We start from the raw sequence: 22,628 nt of genomic DNA on the forward strand, positions 1-22,628 counted from the left end.
AATCCATGTCTATTATAACATCTTCAAGTATTATTTCAAGTAACTGAAGAGAAAACTCAGTAAGAGATCCTATTTCCTCTTCTTTACTCCTTGTTAAAGTCACTATTATAATAAAATTTTAATAAAGTAAATAATATATACCACTTGAAAAAATTTTTTCACCATTTCACCACTCATTATAAATTAAGCATGTTTTAGGACAATACTAAAATATTCCAGAAAATACGCAAATAATCTAAAATATTAATTAGCTCTCCAAGAAGGATGTCCATTTCTTTGATCCAAATTCTTCTTCTTTTTTTTTTTTTTTTTTAAGTTTATTGACTTTGAGAGAGAAAGCACAAGTGGGAGAAGGGCAAAGAAAGAGGGAGAGAGAGGATCCCAAGCAGACTCCACGCTGTCAGCGCAGAACCCGACACAGAGCTCAGTCTCACACACTGTGGGATCATGACCTGAGCTGAAATCAAGAGTCAGATGCTCAACCAACTGAGCCACCCAGGTGCCTTCTTTTTTTAAGGAGAGGTTTGTCTTATAGTCAAATACCCATTAAGAACCTGACCCAGAACCTATCAAGATGTACAGTGTGCTTGCAAGACTATTTAATCATAAGAACAAATACTCAGGGCTTAATTAAAACACCAAAAATTCAAAGAGGGTCTGAGGGAATTAAGGATTTTGCTTTTGGCAAGAAGAAAAAAAGGAAGACATTATAAAATTGTCTTTGAGTTTTGACCCAAATGCAAGATGTGTCCCCCTCCTACACAGAAGTTATATTCAAATTATGATTTAAAAATGTATTTTCTACTGAATTCATCTATGTCTTCTCTCTCATATTACAATCAGCCAGATAAACTTGAGTAAATAATGACCCTGATCAACTAAAGCCTGAGTAGGATCAATTAGTTACTCAGAGTCATATTAACTAGTAAGTAAGTGTTAGTGTATCCCATATTCCAATCTATGACTTTAAACTTAAAGTCCGGAGCCCTTTCCCTTATACTTTTCCCTCTCTCACAACAAGGACACTTGCATTTAGGGGGCAGAGGTATTCATGCGTTCACCCACTGCCACAAATCTCTAACAGAAGAATTTTAGGCACAGGAAAGAAAGGCTTGTCATAGAATGTGTGCATCATGATATACTGGCAGCCATTCCGGTAACCCCTTCCTGGATATTATTATGACATCCCTAGGGCTGTTTCACTTTGGAATATGTAACCTTGCTCTGTAAATTTCATCAGGATTTTACATTTTAATCTGCTCAATTTAACAAGCTCTTTTCATTTTGTCACCATATGTGAACTACTGCTTTACACTGTAAAAAGAACTACCAAATATGAAATGTTACATGCCTATCAAGTGCTCTCAATACTATGAACAGATTCTGCAGTAAATATAAGTATAATTCACTCACGTGATGAACCGTGTCATCTAGTCAATATGCATATATAACGTTCTAAAACTATGATGAAGCCCCAAACAGGAATTTCACAAACTTACTATATACTTTTAAGCTGTATTAACTTAGGTTAACTTAAAAATAGTTATTTAACAACTAGGACAATATTATATAAGGTATTCTTATTTAAGAGCCAATGAAAAATGGAAAGATAAATGGGACAGAAAAATCCACAAGGGTTAGAGACCAGGAGGAGGTTTCAAGTAGTACTAGTGGAGTAAGTAACACTGCTCCAGTAAGTAAGCAAGAAAAAGTTATGTTGTCTTCTGTTGCCTAAGAACCAGAGAACAAGACAAAGAAATAAACACAAGGAAGCTAACAGGAACTTATCAGAAAAGAAAGCTTACACTTTGCAAAGTAATTAAAAGGGGGAAGCATCTCTCCTTCCCTCTCCTCCCCAGCCCCCAAATATTTACCATTATCCTTGCTGCTATTTTCTTCAATAGTCATTTGTTCCGCCAATTCAGACAATGATTCATCAATAGTTTGGCTTCCTCGAAGAGTGAGGGATAGCCTTCTCTTGAATTTTTTCATCCTATCAACTGAATGTGACTTGAAAATTCCTGAAAGAACAGAAGAGAATGAACACAAAATTAAGGCTATAAAGTATTTTAAAGCTCAAGGAAAATGTCATTCAGAATTTACTGGCAATCTTCAAACTAGGAATATAATAAGGAATTTTCATGTCCACCAAACATCACAAAGTCCAACCCCTTATTTTTTTATATATATAATTTATTGCCAAATTGGTTTCCATACAATACCCAGTGCTCATCCCAAAAGGTGCCTCAATGCCTATCACCCACTTTCCCCTCTCCCCCAACCCCCATCAACCCTCAGTTTGTTCTCAGTATTTAAGAGTCTCTTACGGTTTGCCTCCTTCCCTCTCTGTAACTTTTTTTCCCCCTTCCCCTCCCCCCTGGTCTTCTGTTAAGTTTCCCAGGATCCACATATGAGTAAAAACATATGGTATCTGTCTTTCTCTGCCTGACTTACTTCACTTAGCATAATACTCTCCAGTTCCATCCATGTTGTTACAAATGGCCAGATTTCATTCTTTCTCATTGCCAAGTAGTATTCCATTGTATATACAAACCACATCTTCTTTATCCAACCCCTTCTTTAAAAGGATTCATTCACTCTGGGGCACCTGGGTGGCTCAGTCAATTAAGTGTCTGACTCTCGACTTCCGCTCAGGTCATGATATCACCATTTGTGAGTTGAAGCCCTGCATTGGGCTCTGTGTTGGCAGCATGGGGCCTGCTTGGGATTCTCTCTGCCCCTCACCTGCTCTTGCGCCCGCTCTCTCTCAAAATAAACGTTAAAAAAAAAACAAATAAAAATAAAAAACAAAAAGATCCACTCATTCCGATTAATGCTATATTTATGCAGCACCATCAGAAGAGCAGGAATTCTACAAAACTAAATAAAGATAGAGGTTTTAAGCATAACAAATGAATTTAGGAGGATTAGAAATTTTCCTAAAATGTGCTTTTTAAAAACCAATATAATAAAAATATCAATTCAGAGTCTGTGTCTCCCTCTCTCCCCACCTGCCATGCTCTCGCTCTCTCTCAAAAATGAATAAATGTTAAAAAAAATTAAAAATAAATAAAAATATCAGAATGATTTTGATGCATAGGTACCATTATTATAAATATCAATCACCACATTGAAAACAGTCAGTGATATCTTTATATATAAATGGGGGGTGCCAGGGGCGCCTGGGTGGCATAGTTGGTTAAGCATCTGACTTTTGACCTCAGCTCAGGTCTTGATCTCAGGGTCATGAGTTCAAGCCCCACACTGGACTCCATACTGGGTGTGGAGCCTACATACATACATACATATGTACATATGTATGTACATAATAGGTGGGGTAGAGGGGGGTGGGGAGAGATAAAGAATGATATTGGAACCTCATTAAATGGCTCCAACAGGAATTTTTTTTAAGTTCTTATTTAATCGATATCTTACATTTTTGCTGTTTCCGCCCCACCCCCCCCCCACCTTGGTTAGCTGTCAGGAACCCCTTCCTGTTACCATAACAATGCCAAGTTTTAGAAGGAAGTAATGAAAGCCAAATTAATAGTATAAAATGCATACCCCATACGTGATACTTTTATATCTCTTAATTCATTTAGTCTTCCTAACTCTAAAGACTAGACTACACTACTTATTTTCACTTATTTCAGGTTCAAAGAAGTTCTCTGACCAAAGCCAAACAAACAATAAATGACACAACTGAAATTTAAAACTAAGATTACCTTTTCCTTCACATTTTAACATCTCTGAAATTAGGATGCATCCAATAATTAAAGGATGTCAAAATATTGACATAATTGACAGCCTCTTTTTTCTTAGTGGTACATACAGCAAAGGTATGATTCATAGCAGAGTCTCAGATAAAATCAAACAAGGTATTTACTGCCAAAACAAATCCCTCAATAATCTACCTGTAACTTCTTTTCTAATTTACTATTTCTTACTTGGGATGAACAACTTCACAAGATTACCAAACATATTATAACCATTAGCCCAACTAAAAGTAAGAGCTCCCCTGTGCTAAAATACATATTTTACCATCCAGCTCTGGGTATCTATTTTCAATCTAAATATTTTTGCTTATTTTCTCATTCTAAGGTCTATTTACATAGCTGAGTACGCTGAACATGTGAATTCTCCATAAGATACTATATGTATAATTTTTGTTTGCTCAAAGGCTGAGGGGAGGCTTTCGAGTAGAAATTTGTGACAATATTATATTTTGCCAACTACTTTTTACATACTTATTTTAAAAACCAATAACAAAAATATAAAAACCACACACATTAAAATAGCAAAAAATTGTACTTACACTTCAATTGTACTTACACTTTTTTTATCCTTACGCTCTAAAACAATGGATATTTTTTTGGTGAGATACTGAAAAACCCATTCCTTAGCTTAGTTTGGTCATGACACCAAAAGGACAAATCCATGGTCCTGAATATTTTCTACTACGTTATCTTCCAGTTGACTAATCCTCTTTCAGCTGTGTCCAACTGGCAGTTAAAACCATCTATTGTGTTCTTAATTTTAGTTACTATATATATATATCTTAAAGAGAGAGAATGTGAGCAGGGGAGAGGCAGAGAAAGAAAGGAAGAGAGTGTGGAGCCTGACTCAGGGCTCGATCTCATGACTTGGAGATCATGACCGGAGCTGAACTTGAGTCGGATGCTTCATGAACTGAGCCACTCAGTGCCCTAGTTACTATATTTTTCAGTTCTAGAATTTCTACTTAGTTCTTTTCTACAGATTCCAGTTCTCTAGTCAAATTCTCCACCTTGCCATCTATTTTCATGAATAGGTTATAGTATTTTAAAGCTCCTGTATCTAACTTCAGAGTCTGCATAGCCTATGCATAACCTATTTCTATTGTTGATTTATCTCTGACAGTCTTGCGTGTGCCTAGTAATTCTTTATTTAATGTTACACATTGTATGTGAATGGTTGCATGAAAATATGTATGGATAAATATAGAGGCTCTAGATGATGTTACCTTCTTCCAGAGATGATTTAATTTTTTTCTAGAAAGCAGTCAGAGTAGGAGCAGATCACCTAAATCCAATCAAGGACTGAGCTGGCATGAGACAGGGTTTCAAACACTGTGAAGACTGGCCTACCTCTGATTTGTTCCCACTCTTATGGTGTGCCCCCTTTCAAAGGATTCCAGCTGCAAACCTAAGGCTAGAACAACAATAACAAAAAACTATTGAAAAACTCCACTCAACTTCCTTGCTTTTTGCTCATCTCTTCTACAATGTTCAGCTTCTATCCTCTTATCCAAAGTAACCTGAGAGTTTGAAAATGCCTCAAAAGGGAAAGTAGCATGGAATATGTCTATCTCCCTTTTCTCCTGGACCGTGACTCAAGTTATGACTGACTTTAAGGCTCTACAGTGCCTTGAAAGCAGTTTGTTCCCTACATGTCAAGTAGTTCTCAGAGGGAGACTTAGTACACACACACACACACACACACACACACACACACACACACACATGGAATATTACACAGCCATAAAAAGGATGAAATTTTTCCACTTTCAACAACAATGGATAGACCTAGAGGGTATTATGCTAAGTGAAACAAGTCAGAAAGGAAAAGACAAATACTGTATAGCTTCACTTATATGTAGAATCTAAAAAAACAAATGAATAAACAAAAAGCAGAATCAGACCTATAAATACAGAGAACTAACTGATGGTTACCAGAGGGGATGGGGTAGGGAGGAAGGGAAGTGAAAAATGGGTGAAGGAAAGTAGGAGATACAGGTTTTCTATCATGGAATGAATGAGTCACAGGAATAAAAGGTACAGCATAGGGAATACATATTTTAATAGTATTGTATGGTAACAGAAGGTAGCTACACTTGTGATGAGCACAGCATAACATATGGAGATGCTGAATCACTATGTTGTAGATGTGAAATGAATTTAACACTGTGTCTATTCAAATAAAAATTTTAATAACAAATAAGTAAAATAGATAATATATGTATTTCACCAAGCAAGGTGAATTTATAGGAGGCAATCAGTAAACTGTAAGTGTTGATTCCAACTAAGAAACCTGTTACTGTAGGGTCCTAAATGCTAGATTCCTTACATTTCAGTGAGCCCTAACATATTTCTGCCTTGACAGTTAGTAATCCATGCCATTTGTCTTAAAACATTAGATATTTAAGGCAAATTTAGCTATGGCCTATCTCACCTACCCTTTTGTTGTTGTAAGAATTTATACTAGAGACACTCTCCTTTGTCAAAATCCAAATCACCTTGTGCAGTAAAACGGAAAATCTAACAAGCTTGGGGGCTCAAACCTTGCACATTCCAAAGAAAGGACTTGCCTGTGAAGACTCCTGGGAAATAACTTCTGAGACCTTGGAATATTCTGCCTGGTAAGTCTCTTTGTATACCTGAGGTCTTGGGCCAGGTAACTTATGTCAATGATGTAAATTATGGTAAATTCTGTTTTTGTATGCCGGAGGTCTGGGCCACAGTAGGACCTCAGAGGAGAGGAGGGATAAGGGAAGCTGCAGACTGAGTAGTTAAGATAGTCATATGGGTACTTTCCTGCCTATGTAAATGATCCCTGATGAAAACCCTGGATATCAAGACTCAGGTAAGCTTTCCTGGTTGACAACACTTTGCATATGTTGTCATACAAAGTGGCTGGTAGAAGGAAGCATTATCCATGCAATTCCACCGGGAGAGGACAACTAAAATCTTACACCTACACCTGGCCTCCATACTACACACACTTTTCCCTTTGCTGATTTTAATTTGTATCTTTTCACTGTAACAAATCATAATCACGAGTTTTTTCTCTCTGCTTTTCTCTGATTTGTTTCCTTTGAGCAAAACACCAAGCCTGCGGACAGTCTTAGGAACCTCCCCCCCACCCCTGCCACCACACTCCTTCAAAAAACCTATATGCCCAAACAAAAACTCTTAAGGGCTGGTAGCTCACAACTACCAACTTTTCAACTCCAATATTATCAAACATAGTGGCGTGGTCACCAATGTCTATCAAACTATATAGATATCACCACTTTCCAATCTTGCATATCATATTTGAAAGTCTGCTGACCACGGTACTTGCCTCCTATTTCAGATGACAAATAAGGATGAAACAAACTTCTGATGTTATTACAGAATTAATTCACATAATATGGTAACATCCCATTCTGACCACTTGAGAAGTGGTTAGTTCAAACTGCCTTGTACTGTAAATGTAAAATACAAACTAGATTCAAAAGCATGTATAACTAACTCATTATTATATGGATAACATAAAAGAATTCTAGATATATTTGGTTATGTAAACTGTATTACTAAAATTAATTGTACTTTTAAAAAATATACATGCAAAATATTTTTAAATTGAGTATGGGATCCACATATTTCTATTGGCAAATGCTGATATAAAACATCTAATTGTTCTTGGTGGTTTTAAGTGAGTACAACTTAAAAAAGGAATTGAGGCACCTGGGTGGCTCAGTTGGTTGAGCATCCAACTCTTGATTTCAGCCCAGGTCATGATCTCACTGCTGTGAAGTCAAGCCCCACACAGGGCTCCATACTAGGTGTGGAACTTCGTTGGGATTCTCTCTACCCCTCTCCCTCTCCTCCACTCATGCTCCCATGTACTTTCTCTCAATAAATAAATAAGTAATAAAAAAAGAAATCACATAAGCCTTAAACTTTTCTTCACAGAATGCATTTGATAATGTACCAAAAGACATTCTATGTATTTATAACTTTGAATAGTATGCATTGCCCTTATTTCCCATCAAGAAAATTCTCATCTATAAAATAACTTTAGGTATTTTCTATTCCATCAGGAATAAGACACACATTTCTAGTTTATATTAGCAAGAGAAAATACTTCACTTTACAAAACTAAATCTTACTATAAAATTTTCAAAACCACATCTTCAAAAAGATCCTTTTTTTATCCTCCATAGTATAACCCTTTAATTACATCAACATGAGCAGTAAACATAGAAGTTAAAGAATTCCATTGTCACAGCCTAGATCAGTATTAAAGAAAAAGTACTCCCAAATTAGATATATTCCTTGACATTTCTAATTACCATTAGGTAGAATTATACATATCAACATTTTCCCTCATTAGGTGATAACAAAAACACATATAATGCTACAATAAAAACAATTTTGAGAAGTAAAAATTATTTACATTAGGTTTTAGGTTGATTATTTTCTACAGCATTGTAATAAAGCAGTGCCAAATTACTGATTTCTTCAAATCAAAACCCTCAAGAACTTGTCTACAATATTTTACCTGGTGAAACTTTTACTTGGGGTTGTTGGCATCTTTACACTATCATTTTCATGAATATTAAATGTGATTTATGGTAAAATGCCTAAATTTTTAGCTTTATATTTAATTCATGCCACTAAGTAAGTTATTTTCATCTTAAAAGTAAATGCATTATAGGGGCACCTGGGTGGCTCAGTCGGTTAAGTATCTGACTTTAGCTCAAGTCATGAGCTCACAGTTTGTGGGTTCGAGTTCTGCATTAGGCTCTGTGTTGACAGCTCAGAGCCTGAAGCTTGCTTGGGATTCTGTGTCTCCCTCTCTCTCTGCCCCTTCCCCGCTGGCACGCTGTCTCTCTCTCTCAAAAATACATAAAACATTAAAAAAAAAAAAAAAGTAAAAAAAAAAGCACTATAATTTAAAATAAACCCTAAACAAAAACTACAATTGTTTTAATATTTTAAAGACTTAACTACATAATAAACTATTATAAATGCTCAAATTTCAGCATACATGCTAATCTTCAGAGGGCTCTTTCCTAACCCTCTCTATTCCTTTATTCTTAGTTTTTTTTTTTCACTCACTGCACTTATCATGTATACACACACACACACACACACACTCCATATATATGCACATATATCCCCATTCAAATATGTACATACATTTGTGTATGTATGCAAAATGTTTATGCTTTTGTAGCTCTCAAAAATATCTCAAGCTTTTTGTCATAGCTAGATAAAATTAAAAAGGTAAAAGGGCAATAAATGATATTCAGAATGACAGCATATAACTCTATACACACACACACACACTCTACACACACACACACACACACACACACACACACACACACACACAAACTAAAAAAGTTCAAAATCAGTGTCCAACTACAAGTGCTTAAAAAAAAAACCCTGAATTGTTTTGTGTTACCTTACTTTATCATCTGGGGCTAAACCTGATCTGGGACTGTCCACTGTTAAATTAAGAAAACTTTTCGGGGCTCCTGGGTGGCGCAGTCGGTTAAGCGTCCGACTTCAGCCAGGTCACGATCTCGCGGTCCGTGAGTTCGAGCCCCGCGTCGGGCTCTGGGCTGATGGCTCAGAGCCTGGAGCCTGTTTCCGATTCTGTGTCTCCCTCTCTCTCTGCCCCTCCCCGGTTCATGCTCTGTCTCTCTCTGTCCCAAAAATAAATAAACGTTGAAAAAAAAAAATTTAAAAAAAAAAAAAAAAACAAAAAAACAAAAAACTTTTCTTTTTTTTTTTTTTTAATTGTGGAAATGTAACCATTTTATTTACTTACAAGAATACAGAAAACCACTCTGGAATGCCAACTGAGTTTTGTCCTAAGAATGGGTGATACATATGTACACTTTTTTTTTTTTTTTTTTTTTTTTAAAGACAACAGCTGTAAAGCTGTGAACACTCCCAAACTAGATCCTCTACTATGGGTATTTACCTGCAAAAATGGTGTCATATTGTGGCCCCTTTGGCACTTCTGGTAAAAACAAACAAACAAAAAAACAAAAAAAATAACCTCTTTGGACTGATTCAAACTTTTTTAATAGTGAAGAATTTATTAGAGTGGCAATTTTTGGCTTATGTCTTTGAGAGATCAAAACAATTTCTTGTTAATAACTACAAAAGATTGAGGGGAAAGCTGCAGATTGCTTTTAAAATACCTAAATGACTTTTCTTTAGGTAAAGAAGCAAAATTTACATGCAGAACAAATTGAGCATTTTAAAGTTTGGATTAAAATCCAATTTTACAAAGGCAGACCAACATTCTAAAATACCATGTAGAGTAATATGATTTCACAATAAAGACAGCTTCATGTATTTCTTTATATCATTTTCTGTAGCGACTGGCTTTAAATTAAACTTATTATAAATAAGGTAAACACATTAGGTGGTTTGTAAGCAAATTTTCTACTGTTTATCCATCAATAATTAAATCATAATAAACATCCAATGCCAAACATGTAAGCTAACCATACTTAATGAGGAATAACTAACATTTAAAAACATTAAATTTTTTCACTAGAAACAAATTTCTTATTTACATAAAATATGAAGTTACTATACAAAATACTGACAGAGCACTGAAATAAAAGTTCATACTTTATATTTTTCCCCAAAACACTTAAATACCTTAATCCTTTATGTGTTAATATCTGAAGACAATTATTTTCCTTTGACAGTACAGTCAAGCACACAAACCAGAAAAAAGAAACCTAAGAACTTTCCTCTATCCATATAAACACGTTAGAAAGACAATAAATACAATACCGTGACCCACGAGATGAAAAATGTCATAGTAGGAAGCTATTAGGGTTCGTCCCTCCACCCAAAACAACCAGTACAGTGGGAAGAAAAAAAAAAACCAAAACAGAACCAACTATTTCAGGACTCTAGAACCTGACTGGACACTTAAAACAACCCTGAGTATTTGCTAAAAGGGAGAGACTGCTAGGAGAACCACACCTGCAAACCCATCAACACTGCCCATTTCTCAGCCCTGTCCATCACTCCTAGAGCAGCTGGTTGGTGCCAGGGCAGACAATTGGGAATCCTGACATCAAAAAATTGGGGGCTGAACTTTTCGGTCAGTCAGGCAGATCAGAGACTGGCACAGTGCAGACACATGCCTTCCTTTAAGCCCTTTCAGGCTGCAGGGGCTCCTCACAACAGCATCTGTTGGAAGATTTAAAGAGACAGCAATACTTTTTTGTTGTTTGAGCCAGATATTAAAGAAAATCTTCATCAGGCCAATAGCTAACTGCGAAGATAACAGAAAAGAAACTTCAGTGATCACACACAACCAAGAATATATATTTGCAAAAATAGTTTGGGAAAGTCACAAATGGATGGGAATAGCCCGAACAATGAAAAGCAAAGAAACACCTGTGGAGAGGGAGAATCTGGTTTCCAGAGTTACTACATTATAAATGCCCTGGTCTCAACAAAAAATTACAAAGCATACAAACGAACAAGAAAACATGGCCCATTCACAATTAAAAAAAAATTAACAGAAACCATTCCTGAAGAAGTCCAGAATTTGGAACTTGTAGTCCAAGATATTAAATCAACTGTCCTAGATACGCTCAAAGGGCTAAAGGAAACCCAATAATAACAACAACAAAAAAAAAAAAAAGAAAAAAAAGGAAATAAGGAAAACAATATATGAGAAAAAGGAGAATATCAACAAAGAGACAAATTATAAAAAAGAACCAAAAGAAATTCCAGAACTGAAAAAAAGTACAATAACTGAAATGAAATATTCACTAGTAGGGTTCAACAGATTTAAATAGGCAGGAAATAAAAGGATCAGGAAACTTTAAGATAAGAAAGTCAAAATTATCCAGTCTGAGGAACAAAAAGAAAAAGAATGAAGAAAAACAAACAGAGCCTGAGGTACCTATGTACCCCCATAGGCATCACAGGAGTCATAGACAAAAATAATGATAACCAAAAAAATAATAGTTGAAAACTTCAAAAATCTGAGGAAAACATGAATATACATATCCAAGAATCTCAACAAACTCCAAGAAGGATAAACTCAAAGAGATCCATGCCAAGATATTTTGTATTCAAAGTGTAAAACCCCAAAGACAAAGAAAGAATCGTGCAAGCAGCAAGGGAAAAAAGTAACTGGACCCACAGAAGTGATTCTCAATACATTAACAACTAATGTCTCATCAGCAGCCACGAAGATCAGGCCGCTCTGGAAATGATGTATTTAAAGTCTGAAAGAAAGAAAAATCTTATGTGGCAACAGTATCCTTCAAGAATGAAGGAGAAATTAAGACATTTCCAGATAAACAAAAGCTAAGGAGGTTCATTAGTAATAGATGCTAAAGGAACAGTTTCAGCCTAAAATGAAAGGACACTAGACAGTAACTCAAAGTCATAAGAAGAAATAAAGAACATCAGTAAAAGTAAGTTCATATGTACTTACAAAACACAATATAATTGTACTTTTGATTTGTAACTTCTCTTTTTTCTCCCTTTTCCTATGATTTAAAGGGCAAAGTACACAGATAGAAAAATGATAAATCTATGTTAATGGGCACATAATGTATAAAGAGGCAATCTGTCACAAGAGCAATATAAAGGAGGAAAGAAAGGGATAAACAGATCAGTGTTTATATACTATTGAACTAACTACTACACAAACTAGTTTCATGTATGTTTAAGATGTTAACTGTAGTTCCCAAGTAATGATTAAGAAGTTAATTTAAAAATATTACAGAAAAGGAAAAAAGATCAGAAAAGTAAACTACAAAAAGTCAACTGTGCAAAAACAGGGCACTAATGGAGGAATTGAAGAACAAAAAACAAGACACAGAAAATAACTAAATCAAAACCATAAATCCTTCCTTATTAGTAATTACTTTAAATGTAAATGGATTAAACTCTTCAACTGAAAGGCAGAGATTGACAGAATGGATTTTTTTTTAAATATGGTCCATCTGTATATTGTCTACAAGAGATTTATTTTAGATACAAAGACACAAAGAGATTGAAAGTAAAAGGACAGAGTAAGCTATTTCATGCAAACAGTAACTAAAAGAGCTGGAATTACTATATTTTTGTCAAGCAAAATAGACTAAAATAATTAAAATAGGTTACAGGAGATAAGGAAGGGCACTATATACTAATAAAAGATTAATATATAACAACTGTAAACATATACATACCTAAAAACAAAGCTTGAAAACATATTAAGTAAAAACTAACACAAATGAAAAAAAAAAGATAGTTCTACAATCATAATAATTGGGAGATTTCAATATCCCATTTTCAACACTGGACAGAAGGACCAGATATAAGATCAATAAAAGAAAAAAGGACCTGAACAACACTAGATACCTAGTGTATTAGATCTAACTGACATATATAGAATGCTCCACCTAACAACAGGAGAGTACACATTCTTCTTAAGTGCCAATGGAACATTCTCCATGATACTTATTAGTAAGACCACAAAGGATGTCTTAATAAATTTAAAAAGATGCAGATCATGCAAAGTATGTTCTCCAATCACAATAAAATGAAACTGGAAATCAGTAACAGGAAAAAAAAATGAAAATTTTACATATATGTGAAAATTAAACAGCATAACTCTTAAACAACCAATGGGTCAAAGAAGAAATCACAAGAGATATTAGAAAATACCTTGAAACAAATGAAAACAAAAACACAGCATATCAAAACTTATGGGATATAGGAAAAAGCAATGCTAGGAAGAAATTTACAGCTGTAAAACCTATAATAAAAGAAGATCTTAAATCAACAAACTACCTATGCTTGACACCACTAGAACAGCAAATGAAACCCAAAGCTAGCAAAAAGAAATAATAAAGATTATACTGTAAATAGAGATCAGAAAAAACAATGGGAAGTCAACAAAATCAAAAGTTGGTTCTTTGAGGGGAAAAAAAAAAACGCTTCAACAAAATCAACTTTTAGCTAGATTGACTAAGAAAAAAAGAACTTAAATTACTAAAATCAGAAATGAAAGTGATGACAACCCATCAACTACACAGAAATAAGAAGGATTATTAGAAATTACTATGAACAGCTGAACACCACACTGGATAACTTAATGAAATGGACAAATTCCTGGAAATGACCAAACTACCAAAACTGGCTCAAGAAGAAATAGACAATCTGAACAAACACATAAGCAGTTTGAATCAGTAATCAACACTTGTAACAAAGAAAAGCCCAGGAACAGATGGCTTGACTAACAAATTCTACCAAATATTTAAAGAAGAATTAATAAGAATCCTTCTTAAAATATTCCAAAAAGCTAAAGAGAAGTGATTACTTCCAAGTTCATTCTATGAGGCCAGTATTACCCTGATAGCAAGGCCAGACAAAGACACCACAAGAAAACTACAGGCTACTACTAATAAAATACTAAAACTAAAATACTAAAGTAGTAATACTAAAACTACTAACATTCTCCAATTCATTTGCAGAGTAAAAGTCCCTAACAAAATACTAAGAAACCAAATTCAGCAAAGTACTGAAAGGATCACACTTATGACCCAAATGAGATTTATCCCCAGAAGGCAAGGAGGTTCAATATGAGAAAATAATCAATGTAATAACACATTAACAGAATGAAAGACAACAACCACATGAACATCAATTAATGCAGGAAAAAAAAAAAAAACACATTAAACAAAATCCAATACCCTTTAATGATAAAATACTCAATGAAGTAGGGATAGAAGGGAACTTCCTCAACATGATTAAAGTCATATATGAAAAACCACAACTAACATTATATGCAAAGGTGAAAAACTGGAAACTGTTCCCCTAATATCAGGAATAAGACAAAAATGCCCACTTTTACTACTCCTATTCAACATAATACTGGAAGTTCTGGCGTGAGCAATTGGGCAAGAAATAGAAATAAACGGCATCATACTTGAAAAGGGAGACATAAGACTATTTCTATTTACAGATGATAAGACCTTATATGTAGAAAACCCTAAATCACATATAAAAACCTGTTGGAGCTACTAAATGAATTCAGCAAAGGTGAAGGATACAAAATAAACAAACATCAGTTGCCATTTCTGTATACCTGCAACAAATACATGAAAAGGACATTTACATAGCATAAAAAACAATGAAATACTTAGGAAAAACTTTAAATGAGGAAGCACAAGACTTATACACTGAAAACTACAAAATGTTGCTTTAAGAAGACCTAAACAGAAGACTTAAATAAATGCAAAGGTATTCTGTATTCATGTATTAGAAAACTTAATATTAAGATGACAGTATTACCCAAAATGATCTATAGACTCAATGCAATCCCTATCAAACTCCCAATGGTATTTTTACAGAAAGAGAAAAACCCATCCTAAAATTTATATGGAATTCCAAGGAACCTTGAATAGCCAAAACAATCTTGAAGTAAAAGAACAAAGTTGAAGGACTCACATTTCTTGATTTCAAAACTTACTACAAAATCACAATAATCAAAACATGGTATAGGCGTAAGGATAGACATAAAGACCAATGAAACAGAACTGAGCCCAGAAATAAACTTTCATATCTATGATTAACTGATTTTCAGCAAGGTTGCCAAGACCATTCAGTAGGGAAAGCATAGTGCTTTTTAACAAATGATGCTGGGAAAACTGGATCTATTCACATGAAAAAGAATGAAGTTGGACTCTTATGCCAAAGAATTACCTCAATATGGATCAAAGGCTTAAATCTAAGAGCTAAAACTATAAAATTCTTAGAAGAAAGTATGGAGGTAATATTCATGACGTTAGATTTGGCAATCATTTCTTAAATATGAAACCAAAAGCATAGGGAACAAAAAAGAAAAGTAGACAAATTAGAAAGACTTCATCAGAATTTAAAAACTTTTGAGCATCTAGGGAGAGTATCAAGAGACTTAAATTACAACTTGCACAAAGGTAGAAAATGGGTGCAAATCATCTATCTGGTAAGGGCTTAATAGCCAAAATAAAGAACTCCTATAACTCAAGAACAAAATACAAATATGATTAAAATATGGGCAAAGGACTATAAAGACACTGCACCAGAGAAGATACACAAATGGTCAATAAGTGCTCAACATTATTCACAGAGAAATGCAAATAAAAATCACCATGAAATATCACTGCACATCTACTAGGATGGCTGCTACAAAACAAATAAAAAGCAGAAAATAACAAATGTTGATCAAAAAGAAAAGAACAAATGTTTGTGAGGATGTGGACAAATAAAACCACTGGTGCACTGCTGGTGGGAACTTAAAATATGCAGCCACTGTGGAAAACTGTCTGGGGATTCCTCAAAAAGTTAAACAAAGAATAACCATATCACCCAGCAATTCCACTCCTGGGGATATACCAAAAAGAACTGAAAACAGCAATTTTCAATTGCTAGTATATTGCTAGTTTCAATACTAGTGTCAAGAGCAGCATTAATCCTAACAGACAAAAGGTACAAACAACATAAGTGGAATAAACAAAATGTGAAACATACGCACACAGAATACTATTCTGCAAAAAAAGGAAAGTTCTGATACATGTTACAACATGAATGAACCTTGAAAACATTATGCTGAACTAAATAAGTCAGACACAAAAGGACAAATATGGTATGATTCTACTCATATGAAATATCTAGATTAGGTAAATTCTGCACAGATACAGAATAGAGGTTAGCAGGGATAAGACGGTGGGAGCAATAAGGAGTTATCACCTAAGGGGTACAGAATTTTTGTTTGGGATGAAAATGCTCTGAAAATAGACAATAGTGATGATTACACAACATTCTGAACGTATTTAATGTCACTTAATGGTACAATTTTATGTTCTATGTATTTTACCACAATAAAGTTTTTTTCCTGTGTCAGCACATGTTTACATCGGTTTTTCATCAAGCTTAAATATGGCCAATACCTTATTTTAGTAGAATTTTATTAAAAGAACTGGCTAAATAATTTCATTGTGAACAGTCAACCTATATCAATTATTTTGAACACAAGAGAGTAAATATTTGGATTACTGCTTATGGTTAGGATATAGAAACTTGCAAAAGACTTTCATTGCTCCCACCTCAACAACAAGAACAAGACAGAGAGTATAAAATCATCTCAGAGAGAGCTGAGATGCAAAGAAACATAAGTAAACTAAATTCCTACAGGAACAAGCCCTTTCCAGTAATGAAAGGAAGCTGGGGTCATGATGAAATGAAGAGTGAACCTGCTATAGAAGGAAAAAATTAGTCCAACATTTAACAAACTTTTAAGGGGAGCACAGTGGCTGGCACAACAGATTAAAATCATTAGCAGCCTCATTCCCAAAGCAAATCTGCACTTTCTCAAAAGGATGTTTTCCAAATACTGGAGCTGCAGAGTAGGGAAGCAGGGGTGCAAAATGCTGGCAACAGGGCAACAGAGCTAAGAGAAAAGCATCCCCAAAGGACAAGGGCCTTCACCAAGTGCAAAGCCACACCCACTACAGGATGGCATCAGGGTATCAGGCAAATGCTTTCTCCAGAAGAGAGGAAAGCCAGGGATGGAGCAAAGGAGAAAAGAAAATGTCTCAGCTGCTCAAAATCCCAGCAGTTTGGCTGTGAAACGGCAAGACATCTTACAGTTTTATGAACTGTTGGCTGGGCTGTAAAGCATGAAGATTTCTTGAGTCTCCCAAGTGCTCAGACTTTAAGACATAATGAAGGGCAAGTCTTTGATTCTGCACTCAAAACATCTGATACCACTGGTGAACTAAATAAAACTAAAGCTGTAACAGAGTCCAGACTCACATTAGGCTGTTTTCCTATTACTCTTGTATTTCAGCTTTTCTCCTTCAACTATGTCACAGAGGTCTATTTATGTAAATGAATGCTATGCATCATCCTTTTAAATGTACCATGAGGCAGAAATGTTTTACACTACCTTTTTCATTACAGACTATTAAGACATGTATCTAAGGATAAGATTTAAGAAAATTAATACATTTTACTGCTTCATCAAAAACCTTGTTAAGTGAAATTGTTTCCTTCCTTGCAAACGCACATAGGGAAAGAATGCCACTGCTACAATTTGAAATAAGGAGCTAGTAGTTTTATAGACCACTGCATATGTAGCATCAGAGCAAATGTCAACAGTTTTAAAAAGTCAAATAATGTTTTAGTATTATAAAAATTAAGTTTTGACTTTGCAGGCTCCCTGAAAGTGTTTCAGGATCATGGATCACACTGAGATCTGCTAGGCAACTTCCCAAACTTCATTCCAATGAACTTATCTTAGCAAACTGAATATTAGTAATTCAATAAGGCTAATGGTCAGCTATTAACAATAGAAATCACATAATCAAAATTACCAATTGCTGAGCTCAGGAAGAAGAGCAAATTTGGAGGGGGGGGGCAATGAATTCAAGACTGAACTTACTGGAGCAAACTTAAATGAGTCCACAACTCAGAAAAAAAGTCACCTTATAGATCTGAGAGTGACATTTATTTTTTTTAATGTTTGTTTATTTTTATTTTTTTTGAGAGAGAGAGTGTGTGTGTGTGTAATTGGGGGAGGGGCAGAGAGGGAGACACCGAATCCAAAGCAGGCTCCAGACTCTGAGCTGTCAGCACAGAGCCCAACGCAGGGCTCAAACTCATGGCTGTGAGATCATGACCTGAGCCGCCCAGGTGCCCCCTAAGAGTGACATTTATAAAACTGATTAAAGCCAGGAAGAATTGTGTGATAAGAGGGAAGGTCAGAAATGTGACGAATGCCTACAACTATTAAGTGGATAAAGGGAAGTCATCAAAACACCTCCAAAAAGAATGAATCAGACACAAATTGTGATAAATGAAAGAATGTCAGTGACCATAGGAGCCAATCCATTTTATGGCTAGGGAAACAGAGCTTGAAGAGGCTCAAAAAAATGATTTGGCCAAGCGTCTGAAAGTGAGAGCATCAGGTCTTAAAATGCCACTTTAGGGATCCCAACTGAGTTTTCTTTCCAGAGTACCAAATTTCCAGAGAGTTAGGAAGCAATTCTTTCCTATTCTAGCTAGAGAATTAAAGCCTAGCATGAGGGACAGATATGGAGGAGTAAATAACACATGTATTTTCCACTCCCTCTAAACCCTGCTCCTCTTACTAGTCTATCATGTGTTCTGGTTTTCTTCATATCCCACAAATCAATGCATCACCCAACCCGTAGGCCCTTCCTTCAAAATAGATCCAGAGTCTGACCATGCCTTCCCACCTAAACTGCTAAAATCTTAACTCAACCTCAATCATTTCTTTGCCTAGAATATTCAGAGCATCCTGAATGGTCTTCCGGCTCCCACCCCACCACCTTCCTGCCCCATTGACCACCAGTAGCAACCAGAGCATACATACTAAATCATACATACTAACATCATCTCTCTTCTTAAAAATCCTCCAACAAATGGCACTTTACTCAACAGTTAACGCCAAAATCCTTAAATGGCTTACCAGGTCCTAAATGACCTGTCTGCCATTCCCCATTTTATCCTTCTCTGCTCCCACCTACTCCATTCTAGCAGCACAGCATAGTCTCTTTGCTGATCCTGCCTTTGTACTTGCTCTTCCTTGGCCTGGAATGCACTTCTCCCAGATATTCTCACTTCTTTCTGGGTTCTACTCAGACATCGCTTCCCTGGTCACCCTATATAAAAGTGACAACTCTATACCCAGGTTACACTCTATCCCCCTTCGTTGTTTTAATTTCCACCATAGTCTTCCTGCTTGACATTCTAAATACTGGTTTACTGCTGATTCCCTCCACTAGAATTTAATCCCCTTGAGAGCAGGGACTTAATGTTTTTTTCACTGGTTGTATTTAGTACAAAACCCAGCATTTAGTACAAAACCTAGCACTCAATAGGTGCCAAACCTGCCTAATGAATGAATGAAGTAAATAACAAAGATTAGTAATCTGTTATAACCTGAAGTATTTCTATTTAAAGTCAATTTATTAACTGGCAAAGTTTTAGATCACTGTCCCATTCTGATGGCTCTGCTTAGGCTTTTCCTTTTATGTTAAGAAGTTTCATTCGTTCATTCAATAAACACTCACACAGAGGCCCTATCATGTCCTAGGCAATATGTAGCATGAAGGCAGAAAGATAAATAAAACATGAACTCTGCCCGCAAGAAACTTAGTCTTGGGGAGGTAGTATATCATTTCCAGAACAATAAAGTTACAGTACTCCAGTGACAGTAATGCAGGTTAATACACTAAATGTTGTTAAAACTATTACAAAAGTCAAATAATTCATTCAACAAAGAAAATACTCAAACTGTACTTTTCCTGAAAACTGCTTCACCAATTTGACAACTTATGTAAAACAATCTGATTGGCTGAAAAGATCAAGACCTTTAGTTCACTATATTGGAACATGAAGTGAAATCCCTACTCATCTTGATTCATTATCTCTTGGATTCAGTAACATCTTAGACAAAACCGAAACCAGTCACCAAGAAATCTCTAACAGGCTTATTAATGTTGCATCTCAATACATTCATTGGTATAAATAATCCCCAAATCCTCTGGCTTTCCACCAGAAGTATTTTATTTTCTTTAACATGTATTTCTGCTTATATTGTTGGAAAATACATTAAAATTTAAAATATGATTAAAATCTGATTTTTAAAAATCACTCAAAATGTAAATACTTTCATCACAAATAACAATAAATTGATTTGCAGATGATAAATCCCCACAGAAAGGGCATTTGTTTGAAACAGCTGTTTGGTTTCAGTGAATTCAGAAAGTCATCTATTAGAAATGTCATATGATGCTTTTGATAATAATGGGCTTACTCACAGCAGAACCAAGAGAGCAATTGTAATCATTTGAGGTAGTGTGTGATTTTGATACACAAATGGTTATACACAAAAAGGAAAAGGCCCACTAAAAAAGCAGAAAAGATTTGAAAACAAAAAGGTATCTGAAAAATGTAAGACTTCATTAATTTTTATCTATTCCTTTGTAAATGGGTCAAATTATTATTCACTCTAGCTAAATTAATTTTACCAAATTTTCTATGATTTAAAAATGCTTTAAATTATATTGTAAAACTAGGAGTTCACTGAAAAATACAAATTTTAATTTTAATTTTTTAAATTTTAAGTAGGCTCCATGCCCAGTGTGGGGCTTGAACTCACTACCCAGAGATCAAGAGTCATAGGCTCTATTGACTGAGCCAGCCAGGCACCCCTACAAACTGTTTTTAAAACACTTGCTCTGCCAATTATCTCCTACCCTTGAAAATCATCTTTGATGGCTAGTGAAATATTACTACTCTAAAAAAATCAAACTCTTCCACTATAATTCAAAAACAAAGAAGGCAATTCAAATTACTATTGTCTATCTCAATTAAGTGATAAGAGCTCCTAATCATGGGTTTGCATGTAAGTATTTCTCAAAGTAGATCCACAGATAGGTTGAAGTAGACTACTGATTACTCTGGGCTTAAAATTACATTACTTAATCCCTTGAAAACTAACACTTTTAAGCAATAAAGGAAGCACTGGGAGTTTACAGCTTTGTGTAGTACCTGACCTATCCTCTCTAGAGTAATCCAGCTTATTTTATTTGGTGAAGAGTCAACTAGTGATAATATTAGAACAATAGTTTCAAAGTTCTTCTTGAGGAAGGTAAAGTAGTTTAAATAAAATGTTTCCCCAAGCATTAGAGAAAAAACAATACCCCTAAAAGCTTTATTTTTAAAATCAGAAAATAATGGCACATACACTAATGGAAACAAAACTGATCTAGGCACTTTGCAATTGCAAGATCAGACAAAGTAACTACATTTATACTCTTGATTCATATTTGGCCACAAACTCAAAGGTCATTCTTTACAATTTCCATTCCCTCAAATGCATATCCAATTGGATCAAGTCAGACTGTGCTATTTTCATACCCCTCACAGTTCTCCATCCCACCACCCTCTACCTCCACTGCTAAGCCTTAGTTTAAACCATGACAATTGATTATCTAAATCATTACAACAAGCCTCATAAATAGTTTCCCTGGTTCTTTCAAAAGATTAATAAAATTGGTAAACCTCTGGCAATCCTGGTCAAGAAAAAAAAAGTGAACAGTATTATAATAGTGGAAATTAATATATAATTTATATTAACAAATTAATTATGATTAATATAATATATAATATACAGTATATTATAATTAATAGTGGAAATTAATTAGGTACCATTTTGTAAAGTTAAATATTACATACCCTATGATCCTGTAATTCTTATTCTGGGCACATATCCAAGAGAAACTTTAATACACGTTTACCCAGAAATATGAGCAGAAATGCTCAGAGCAACATGTCTGTAACAGCGTAACACTGGGAACAACCCAAATGTCTGTAATAAGGAAAATGGATAAATCCTGATAAATTTGCAGAATGTAAGACTATATACAGTGGTAAAAATGAATGAACGACAATTACATGCGACATGAATATTAATAACACTGTATCAAATCAAAAAAACAAATTCAGAAGACTACCTTTTAGCATACTGGTTTTATAAACAAAAACCAAAAAAAAAAAAAATACATTGTTTAGGTAAATGTATTTATAATAAAATCTTTATGAAACATAAAAGACTGAAATACAAATTTCAGAATGATAGCCAGCATTTAGGGAGAGGCAAGAACACACAGAAGATGTAAACAATTGGTAATGTTTGAGAAGTTGGATTCACAGATATTACTTTACTGATGTATAAATACACTCTAGATAAAATCATGCACAGACCAGTGAGAATAACGTGTCATGAGCCGCAAATTGTGATTAACACAATTCTGTGCAAATTGG

At 34.9% G+C, this 22,628-nt stretch overlaps 1 protein-coding gene across 4 annotated transcripts in view; it reads right to left on the minus strand.

Moving 5' to 3' along the window:
- The window catches only part of CDK17 (cyclin dependent kinase 17), a 109,738-nt gene that overhangs the window by 35,826 nt on the left and 51,284 nt on the right, over window positions 1–22,628 (minus strand). For all 4 annotated transcript variants that reach the window (XM_043562188.1, XM_043562189.1, XM_043562190.1 and 1 more), the window contains exon 2: window positions 1,875–2,021. In XM_043562188.1, the coding sequence (XP_043418123.1) occupies window positions 1,875–1,992 (118 nt within the window). In that variant the 5' untranslated portion in view covers window positions 1,993–2,021. The remainder of the gene's footprint in view (window positions 1–1,874; window positions 2,022–22,628) is intronic.

Source organism: Prionailurus bengalensis, chromosome B4, assembly GCF_016509475.1.
Source record: "Prionailurus bengalensis isolate Pbe53 chromosome B4, Fcat_Pben_1.1_paternal_pri, whole genome shotgun sequence".
Classification (NCBI taxonomy): domain Eukaryota; kingdom Metazoa; phylum Chordata; class Mammalia; order Carnivora; family Felidae; genus Prionailurus; species Prionailurus bengalensis.